Source organism: Nematolebias whitei, chromosome 5 (genome assembly GCF_014905685.2).
Source record: "Nematolebias whitei isolate Nwh7 chromosome 5, NemWhi1, whole genome shotgun sequence".
Classification (NCBI taxonomy): Eukaryota; Metazoa; Chordata; class Actinopteri; order Cyprinodontiformes; family Rivulidae; genus Nematolebias; species Nematolebias whitei.
Window position 1 is genome coordinate 12,189,176 of NC_056502.1, and position 11,017 is coordinate 12,200,192.

Consider the following 11,017-nt stretch of genomic DNA (forward strand, 5'->3'; position numbering starts at 1 on the left):
AAACTAATTTTGCTTTATATAAGCATTAAATAGTTGGAAATATTTTTTTGTTGTTTTTTTCTCTTTTGTTTGTTTAAGAAGCTATTAAATTAGTTCTTAAATGAGTCATGCTCCCAGATGTTATCGTAATTTTTTACATGAAAATCCTCCCCACCCCTCCAACTGAGATTAGTCTTATTGCCGTCTGCTGCAGGTAAGATACTTACTACTCATAAACACTCCACACTAGTGCCTTCAAATAAGTCTAAACTATTATTAACGATTATCAACAGGCATTTGCTTTCTTCACCTCTGTGTAATATTATAGCTTCTTAATTGTTTTTGTTTTTTCACTTTGGAAAAAACGGCACAAAATATATCTACTCACAAACGTAAAAAAATAATAATGTTATTACAGTTTTATTTCTGTGGCAAAGTCTTCAACATTTTATTAGTGTTTTTTTTTTCCTTACCCTGAGTGGAGACCCCCTTCTGAGAGCCATTGTGTCGCTCATCTTATATTTCTGTAGGAAGTATTTATAATTTATGGGGGTGAATTTACAAGAGACTTGAAGTGACATGTACACAAAAGGTACTTAAGATGAATATTTTAGGATGGTGTTTAGAGACTTGGGTGACTTTGATTATGCATAATTCAAAGAGAAGCACCACTTTGCCTTCAGAGAACAATGTAAAGGAAAGAGACATTTTTTAAACAGCAACTAAATGGATGACATGAAAAAAGATACTTGTGTCAAGCTTAGCTTTTTGTTTAAAAAAGATAACTATATAATCCACACTCTGGGATATTTTAGCTTCCTATTCTTTGAGCATGCCTATGTTGTTTTTTATCGCCTGCTACTAAAAGGCATAGGCAGGCAATGTTTTTGCCTGTGTCTGTGTGTCTGTTAGCAAAATATCTCAAGAAATGCTAAATGAATTTTACTGAAACTTGCAGAAAGTAATTCCAATATTTAAATTTAAAACTGATTTTTTTTTTTTTTTTGAGTCAACTTGATTTAAGATGGCTGCCCCAGCTGACTGCTCTTAGAAAACCTCAAAATGCTATAATTCGGTCATTTTTAAAGATATTGAGCTAAAATTTGGTGTGTTAGTAGCTGAGTCTCATTCACAACACATACTTCAAGTGCAACATACTGTGCAAAATTTTTGCTTAAAACTTTTGCATTAACTGTTTGTGTCAACCCAGTTTGTCTGTTAGCAATCTATCCTATAAATCACTGGACATATTTTAATAAAACCTTGAGAAAAAAAAGTAATTAGTTGTACATCTATATCTTATTATGGTTTGGAAACTAATTCAAAATGGTTGCCACAGCTAACTGACACTAAGCCAACACAAACAATGGTTCTAACTCGGTTTGTCGTTCACAACACGTACAAGCACAACATTGTTTTCAAGGTTTGGCCAAAATGGCTACAACTCCAACATTTCACAATATTAAAAGCTTTTAGTCTACCGGTAAATGCTAAGCCTTTATTTATGACGGCATCCATCCATCATCCTTAAATGGATATTTAAATAAATATGTAAATGCATGGCAGCACGGTGGTGCAACTGGTAGAGCTGCTGCCTCTCAGCGAGCAGGTCCTTGGTTCAAACCCCGGTCCAGGGGCCTTTCTGGGTAGAGTTTGCATGTTCTCTCTGTGCATGCGTGGGTTTTCTCCGGGTGCTCCGGTTTCCTCCCACAGTCCAAAAACATGCATGTTAGGCTGATTGGTAACTCTAAATTGTCCCTAGGTGTGAGTGAGAGAGTGAATGGTTGTTTGTCTCGTTTGTCTCTATGTGTCCCTGTGATGGACTTGCGACCCGTCCAGGGTGTACCCCGCCCCTCGCACAGTGTTTGCTGGACATGGGCACCAGCGACCCCCGTGACCCAAAATGGAATAAACGGGTAAAGATAATGGATGGATGGATAGATGGATGGATGGATGGATGGATGGATGGATGGATGGATGGATGGATGGATGTAAATGCATGCATGCAGGCCCAGACATCTCTTTCCACCTATTCCAGCTACTCTGGGAGGATTCCAAAGCATTCCAAGGTCAGCCAAAGAACAAAGTCTCTCCATCATGTCCTGGGTCTTCTGGGGTCTCCTCCCTGTCAGACATGCCCAGAAAACCTCCCCAGGGAGGCGCCCTTACCAGATGCTTGAACCACCTCAACTGGCTCCCCTCGATGTGGAGGAGCAGCAGCTCTCCTCCAAATCTCTCCCAGATAACTGAACTTCTCACCCTACCTCTGAGTCCAGCTAGGCTGCAGAGGAAACTCCTTGTAGCCGTGATCTCGTTCTTTCAGTCACCACCCAAAGTTCATGACCATAGGTGAGGGTAGGAACGTAGCCCGACCGGTAAACAGAGCTTCGCCTTGCAGCTCTGCTTCCTCTTCACCACATTGTTTGTTGGAAACAATGATGACTTTAACTGTGAAGGACCTGAAAAACTAATGCGATGATAGGAAAAGGCTTGGAGCTGCTAACTGGAATGAGTTAGCATGAGCCAGGAGGGTGGCAACACAAACGGGACCGCTCGAGTTCCCAACAAGGACACCGAACGTTTTATGTGCAACACAATTAATAGTCTGACGTCAAGCAGAGAGTCAGTGTTTATGAAGTCATAAATCAGCTGTGAGTAAAGTCTCAGCCCAGTAAAGTGGTCTGAAATGTTTTGAGATGCATAAAGCTCCAGGATTATCACCTGCAGTGGAAACACTGTTATGGTCTCTCTCCACTAGAGACTCGTCAGAAAACTCGTTTTCCCCCAATCGCTGGCCTCGCACTCGGTGGTGAATTTGAATTAAATGAGTGTGAGCAGTTTGATACTTCATAAACACTGACAGCGCGCCCCCTGAACAACTGCAGCATGATTTGTGCTGAGCAGAGGGGAATTTAATGCCGTGTCATGCAGAAAGCACAAAAGGGAGGAATGTGAGCCGACAACCACAAAGGGCCACGGCTTCACAATAATTCCATCAATTCCAGCTAAGATTGGGACGCTTCTTTGCAGGGAGGGATGCACTTTCCTTCTTCTGTTACAGCCTGTGGACAGACGGTTTGCTAAATGTTGTCATCTGGAAACAAACAAACCAACAAAAAGTATGGCTGATGCCATCGTGCCCCCCCCCCCCCCCCCGGGGCCCCCGTGCCACAGCCTACTTACGCGTCAGAACTTTTGCAGCCCTTTAGGGTGCAGATTTCTGAGTCATGGGACCCACGATGCTCATTTCCTCCTGCATCCAGCTTCCAATGCCCTCCCCGCTCCCCTCCCCAGCCTGTCCCCTCCGAACCACCCCCACACTCCCCTGGGCAGAAGGACTATTTCAGCTCCATGCGAGCTGAGGTCGAGCAGCAGCACCGCTCCGTGTGATCAGCTCGACACAAAACGCCGACTGTGTGGGAGCTGCTGCTCGCCTTGCATAAGGAAAAACTACATTGACTTTTTGTGTGTGTGTGTGTGTGAAGGTATCATCCAAAGATTGGTGAGGTGGGTTTGTTTTTAGCTGTGCAGAGCAAAGATGTTTGGCGCAAAGGAATTTTTGAAATACATTTTTTTTTATAAATCCTACAGTCCTACAAGAGGCCTTGTTGAATCTATAAAAAATATAGTTTAAATCTTAGCAGAGGTGGGTATAACTCGGACAACTTTACAGAGATTAGACTCAAATTCCCGTGGTAGTAGCTGAGAGTAATCTCCAACACACAATCCAACTTTGGCTAAAACTTTGGCGTCAACCATATTTGTTAGCAAAATATTGCATGAACTAATGAACAGATTTTGTTGATGCTCTCACTGTAATCATTGGATGCACATCTGTAATTAATACGTTTGCCAGTTTCCACAGCGTCACATCTTAAAGTTTGCTGATGATTCTGTAATCCTGTCCCTTGTCAGTAGTGACGACCCAGACCCCGGGCCTGTGGTCGGGGACTTCACTGAATGGTCTTCCTTTTTTTAATTAAATGTTTCCAAGACAAAGGAGATGGTCATAAGACTGTTCAGCTGTCACTCCTGTGGTCATTAATGGTGAGGTTGTCGAGGTGGTGCATCCGTATAAATATCTGGGAACTGTTCTTGATGACAAACTGACCTTTGATTCACATGTGAACTCACTTTGTATGAAGGCCCACAACAGAATGTATTTTTATCGGAAGCTCTGGTTTTAATGATAATTCTACTTTTATGAGAATGTTTTATTCTTTTTTTTTTTTTACTTGAATCTCTTTTAACTTTCACCTTCATCTGTTGGTTTGGACTTTCGACATGCAAAAACAGGAACAACCTCTCTGTCAGGATGTGCAGTAAAACTGCTGGTATGGCCCTACAGAACTTCGATGACCTACATAAGGTGAGCTCAGTGAATAAAGCCATGCTGATTCTGGCAGATCCTGATCATCCACTCCCTGGTGAGTTCAGGTTGCTTCCTTCTGGACGCAGGTATCTGCAGCCCAGATGTAGAACGAACAGACTGAACAACTCATTCATCCCTGTAGTGATCAGGCTTCTCAACGAACACTGATGACTTCTGTACTGTTACTTTAATGTCTTGTCTACTACGGATGGTTTGTGTGACTACTGACTGTGAAACTAATTGCCCCTTGGGGATAATAAAGATTCTTGAACTAACACATCGCTCAGGTCACTCAGAATGGTAAAATGATTTGAGCTTCTCATCATGACAGGATGTAGGACTAAAAAACAAAAAAAGCAGTTAAAACATAAATGTACTTGTTTTAGTCAGAAACAAAATGAGAAGAAGAAGCATGAAAAAGTACTGGGGTTGACATTTAGCTACTACTACGCCTAATTTTTGTTCAGTGGTTGTAACAATGGACATAGATTTAGGCATTATTTTGTTTCTAAGGTTGATTGGCTGTGGCAGCCATCTTGAATCAAGTTGACTCCAAAATTTACTCAGTTGCAGAAGAACGTTCTGAGAGAGGTTCATGATGATGACGTGACACTGGACTAAAAAAGAAACGCGTTCAATGAGATTCCCACTTTTTTTTTTTTAAATGAAAACATCAGGTTGGCTAGAAAATAAAACACGTCATTTAAACAGAATTCCTGATATCTTTGATTCATCCAAAGAGAAATTATAATTAATTTCTTCCCAGAACCAAAAAACAATCAATTGAATCTGAAATGTGACAGTGGAGCCTCACAAACCTGCTCCTTATTGTTTATTGGAGGACGGAGACAATTTATAATATTTCTGCAGGAGAATTAACCTCATGTCTACATTAGGACACAAACTGGCACGTAATAGACTGTGCTACTGTAAATGTAGTAAATCACCTTGTATAAACTTCAAGTTGCTTCTTTATAACCCAATAAAATGACTCATAGCCTTTGGATTAGAAAGAACTCGCCTCTACAATTACTTTTATTTGATTATTTCCATAAAATACATGTATAACATAACGTATTTTTGGACTATAAAGCGCAGCGGATTATAAGGCGCATTAAGCGAAACAAGTACATTTTGACAAATTTTTGAGCAACGTGTACCACATTAAATCTATTCGAGGTCAGTAAACACAACCAGAATTAATACATAAGGCGCACCGGATTATAAGGCTTTATAAGTGCGCCTTTTAATCCGAAAAACACGGTAAATATCTTCACAAATCTTTCATTTTCGTGCTGTCAGTTTTCATAAACTTTTTCTAAATCTGAATTTGGCCATTTCAAACGGCTAATCTTTCAGTTTAAAACTGTGGTTAATGCAGGAAACCATCAAGTCTTCTTATAATGGAGCTTAATGGAGATGAATAAGTTAATGCATTGTTTGCATAATTAAGAACTTTTAAACAGCGCATGTAGTTTTAGTTAACTGGTCGATTAATATCAGAAACTCATAAAAGTTTGAAGAACCCCCCTGGTTCTCTGTCCTCCTTTACTTAAACATCTGGAAATGCAGCTGGTGAATTATTCATGGAGAAGTGCTTCGGCACGAGAGTTCCTTAAAAGCTTGTTTCTCTCTCGTGTCAGTTTTAGAAAAAGGAAACAACTTCCTTCAAGTAGCTTTTATACAAACTGACGCAAACATCTCCCTATTCTTTAAAGTAAAAGAAAACCTCTTAAATCTCTTTTGAACTAAACTTTGCTGATTTAAAAAATAAATGGGGATTTCTCTCATTTGTCCTGTTTCCACACTTATAGATAATCTAACATCAAAATAAAATCTTTTTAGGATCAGTTTAATTTCTGAAAGGCATTAAGCCTTTAAACTGCCGCAGCTCAGCCTTGGTGGGGGAAATACTGCATAAAGAAACAGGAAAAATCAGAGTTTGAAGTTTGAAAACTCGTCTGTATACATCGAAGTATCGTCTGATTTCGTTGATCTGATCCGAACGGTTCAGTGAAGTTACTGCTTCATCACATCCCTTCAGGCTGAAGCTCATCGTCTCTGACGCCACTCAAACATCACCGACTCTGCGCTCTGACAGCTGGTCAAAAGTTCTGGTGTTACATAAACCCTGGACCCCGTCAGCCGCTCCACTGGCCACCCTGCAAGTGACCCAAGCCTGCTTTTACCGGGACTGCCGGGAGTCTTTAAACCTTAAAATCATCGTTGGTGCTCTGCAGGTTGGAGCTCACGCGTGGCTCTGACTACTTTGTCTCGTACAGTATGAGGAGCACCCTGTGGACTCGTGTTCATTTAAAAACTTTGATTTTCATCCAACATCCAGAAGAAACTGAGACTTTTGTTTTGGGACCATCTCTCAATAAAACCAAACAGAAGTCCTATTGCTACTTTTTAAAATTCTTAATTGTGGTAAACTGTTTACTAATGCATCAGCAAAAAACAAATATTATCAGACTGAGTTTTATTTTTGCAGCACGTCGTTGAGATGTAGCCGTATTTGTGTTTGCTAAGGCCGATGGGCTATGGCGGCCATCTTGATTAGGGTTGACTCTAAAAACATTGAGTTGGACGTGCACATCCGATCATTACCGTATGTTCTGGACTATAAGTTGCACCTGTTTTCATAGTTTGGCCAGTCCTGCGACTTAATAGACCGAAGCGACTTACCGTATTTTCCAGCCTATATGTCGCAACTGCCCAAAAATGTCTAATAATTTGGAAAAATCCATACATAAGTCACTTCGCCATATAGTCGCACCTATTACGCGTCACCGCTGACAACCCGGAAATGTGGGCCGGTGTTGTGCCAAAAATCGACAGGCTGCCAAATGGCGGCCACGGGAGCGTGCAAGGGAGGACTTTAACAAGACTAACACTTAAAAACAATTATTTGTTTGCTCAAAATTATAGTAAAGGTGTGTCTCAGTCTAACTTTTCCTTCATAAATGCGCTTTAATGGTCAAATCAGCTGCATTTCAAAGTATTCGCTGCCTCGGTGCTCCGAGAGCACGCAGACAGGGAGGAAATCAGGAAGGAGGAATGCTGCGCATTTCTTTGAAATTTAACAAGATAAGCATCTAAAACAATTATTCGTTTGCGCAACTTTATAGTAAAGTTGTGTCTCAGTTGAACTTTTATTTAATAAATGCACTTTAATTGTCAAATTAGCTGTATTTTGCTGGGGCGGCGCAGCAAAATGAAATGAAAGCATGATGCCAGAGCTGGACGAAGGTGGCTACTGTGGCAAGACGATTGTGTCATTAATAGCCACTTTTACCTATTACATGACACAACGGCATGCCATAATACTCGAGTGCCATCTATCGGCTGAAAATGGTAGTGTTCAATATTTTTAGTCAGAATGAATGTAAACGGTCGTATCTCTGCCAAAATTTAGTTTATAAATATGGGGAAAAATCCATAAATACGTTGCTTCGACGAATAAGTCACAGGGTATGCAAATCCTGCAAAAAGGTGCAACTTATAGGCCGGAAAATACAGTATTTACTTATTTTCCCCGATTCATGACGCAATTTTTGACTGACACGTTAAATGTTCATCCATACAGAAATGAACCAAAGAGTAAATGTTATCATTTGCAGCCGAGAGGACTCGTTGGCTTGTTATGTTAATTAAGCCTGTTCATGATCCCAGGTGTGTTCTCCGTGTTATTGTTATTTCACTTTAAATGTCTGTTCATGCACTTTGTGAAATACACTTCTAAATAAATGCGACGTAAACTCCGAAGCGACTTATTTATTGTCTTTTTCCTCTTCACGAGGCATTTTTTGACAGATGCGACCTATTGTCCGGAGTGACTTATAGTCTGGAAAATACGGTACTTTCTGAGAGCGTCACTAAAGAGCATCCACTGGTTCATGTGACATTTTGCTAACATTTATCCACGCATTAACAAAGACAATGTTTAATAATTTTAGTAATGCCTTTTTCTCCGTTGCTTCAGCCACGATAAACTTCTAGTCGTGTCTAATCTTATATTTTTGTTAATTTTAATTATGTGTTTAATGTTTTATCTGATGCCTTGTTTTTTTTTTTTTACAGCAGGTTAAATTTGTTGAACAGTGTGTGAAACCATCATCATCACAAATGGTCAGATATTGTCTTCTGCTAGCAGGAGTCAAGGTAAAACAGATGGTTATAGAGAAGGAGCTGAAGGCCTTTACCTTCAGGTTGTGTCTGTATGCAGCATCCAGCACAGCTGGTACCAGATCCTCAGCGGGTTCCCCATTGTCATCAGCCAGGCCGGGAGGGTACCAGGACAGAACCAGAACCCCTGGAAACATTGGACACTCATCAGCCTGGGACGCCATCCACATGAAGACAGATTTGTGTTGTTGTTGTGAAATCAGAAATAAACGTACATGCTTATCATTAAGCAAGTGGATTATTAGATTCCAGCGTATCTTTATGTGCAGCCTGTTGCCACAGCTATTCATTTTACTTTCCCGACAGAAGAGCGGCAGCAAATAAGTCATTCCCTCCAGTGAGAGGGTTCAGAGTTTGGCTGTTGCGTCTAATTAAATGGATTGTTTTTAGCGGAGCGTTGTGAGCCAGCCCTCCCATCATCCATCTGCTAAAGCGATGAGGTTTCCGAGGACTGGATGGCGGCGCTCATCATTCCGGATGGTGTACAATAACCCACTGAGCTGCGGGAGCCAAACATCAGGGCCTATCGTGTGTGGGCTGCTGCCACCGTCGCTTCTGTTATCTGACACCAGGCAGTCGACTCCGGCTGCTGCTTGGAGCCTGGGAGGAGGTTTTATTTATTTATTTATTTATTTAAACTGTATGCACTCTTTTAAGGTTTATATAAAAGACATAATAGTTGGTGACAGTCAAACCTACTAATGACAAGTGCACATCACCCGCCACCAATCATGCCATAGTTTTAGACTATGATCATCTCATGTGACGAAGCGACAGAGTTGTGGCTGTTTTAGTCGAGCCTTGTAAATAACGTTTTGCATCATATGTCACAGAGTATCTGCTGTAAATCACTCTCAGCTACCACCGCCTAAAACCGACTTAATTGCCTACATTTTTGTGTTGACCCATCTTGAGTGGGTCCAAAAGGTAATCGGTTGTAGCTGCACGTCTAGTGATAATGTTCTGCAAGTTTCATTAAAATCTACCCACATGCTGGTTAGATATTTTGCTAACAGACAAACAACGGTTAACTCTAAAGATTTGAACAATGGTAATGTGCAATGCATTGTGCTTATAGTGTGTGTGTTAGGGATGGTTCTCGGCTACTACCAGACCAAGGTTTCACTCGATAGTAGTACGATGAGTTCTAGCCATGTTTGTGTTCTCTAAGGTCAGTTGGCTGGAGCAGCCATCTTGAATGGGATTAGCTCCAAAGATTAAACAGATGTAGAGGCACGTGCATTGATACTTTCCTGAAAGTTTTATGAAAATCAGTTGGCTGGTTCGTGAGATATTTTGCTAACAGACAGTTATAGATGATATTGATAGCAACATGTGGGGATGAAGATTGTGTGTTTGCGTGTGTGGGTTCTAAGCAGCTGTCCTGTGACTGTGCGATGCTGAAATGTTCAGTGCCCCCCCCCCCCCCCCCCAGATGGTTTTCCTCCACAACATCCGGGCTGCCGGTACCTGCTGCGGAGGATCCGATCTGCTCCATGTGGGACTCCAACACGTCCGGGTCCCGGGAGCTGTACGGGTTCAGTTCGGGGTAGAAACTGGAGCCGATGTCCTCGGGGGGCGCGTGCCTCCCCCTCGGGTAGCTGGACGCGACCTTGGGGTCCCAGTGCGGGACCAGGATGTGGTCCCAGTGGATGTACTTCCCGTCCATGTGCGGGCTGCCGAACCAGGTGTAGTAAAAGATGTGCACGTCGTAAAACACCGTCCCGTCCGGACCGGAGACTGACATGGACGCTTTGGTGTTGCTGCCAGGCGCGCGGGCTTGGAGTTGGACCGGGGGCTCGGACACCGAGCGGCGGTCCGCCTTCCCTCCTAGGATCGGAAGCAGGTCCAAGCCCGGAGCCAGATCCGAGAAGCCGTCGCTGGGTTTCAGGGTCCTCAGTCCCATCAGAGTCCCGAAGATGAAGAGGGTGAAAAGAAAGAGCGCGACGCACGCCCTCCTCCGGAGCCGTGCCATGATGTCCTGATCTGGAGCGCTGTCTTTAAGGCTCCCGCATCACTTTCAAAAACTATAATCTATTTAATTTTTAAAAAAATCACACATTCCAGTGAAGTTGCAACAAACAACTTGGAGCAGCTGTCTGTGGAAATTCTAACTTCCTCCTGCAGCCTTTAGCTCTCATTTTGCTGACTTAGTGAATAATAAAGTATCCAAAGGACAGATCGATCATCGATTACTGATCTTTAGACTCCAGCAGCTGTTTGTGTCTCAGACAGAAGCAGCTCCATCCTCCTGAGCATCCGATGAAAGAACGACCGCCCGACCGGACCCGTGATGCTGTCCGGTGTTGCTGTTGCTGTATGAGAAGCACAACGTGCCACGGGTTCATCTGAGGCGCTGGTGTATGAGATGTAAAACGTGCCATGATGAGGCCGTCCTCTGTTGTTATATGAGATATAAAATGTGCCACGGGCATAGGCGTGCCAACCAGAAGGGGACATGCGGGTGTAAAAGATGCT

General features: G+C 42.4%; 1 protein-coding gene across 1 annotated transcript in view; it reads right to left on the reverse strand.

The window, feature by feature from the left end:
* Positions 1–10,528, reverse strand: part of LOC119409937 (glycoprotein endo-alpha-1,2-mannosidase-like protein) — a 14,440-nt gene extending 3,912 nt beyond the window's left edge. The window contains exons 1-2 of the mRNA XM_037676842.1: positions 10,010–10,528; positions 8,557–8,666 (exon numbers count right to left, since the gene is read on the reverse strand). Coding sequence (XP_037532770.1) covers positions 8,557–8,666; positions 10,010–10,514 — 615 coding nt within the window. The 5' untranslated portion in view covers positions 10,515–10,528. The remainder of the gene's footprint in view (positions 1–8,556; positions 8,667–10,009) is intronic.
* Between the last annotated feature and the right edge of the window lie 489 nt (positions 10,529–11,017).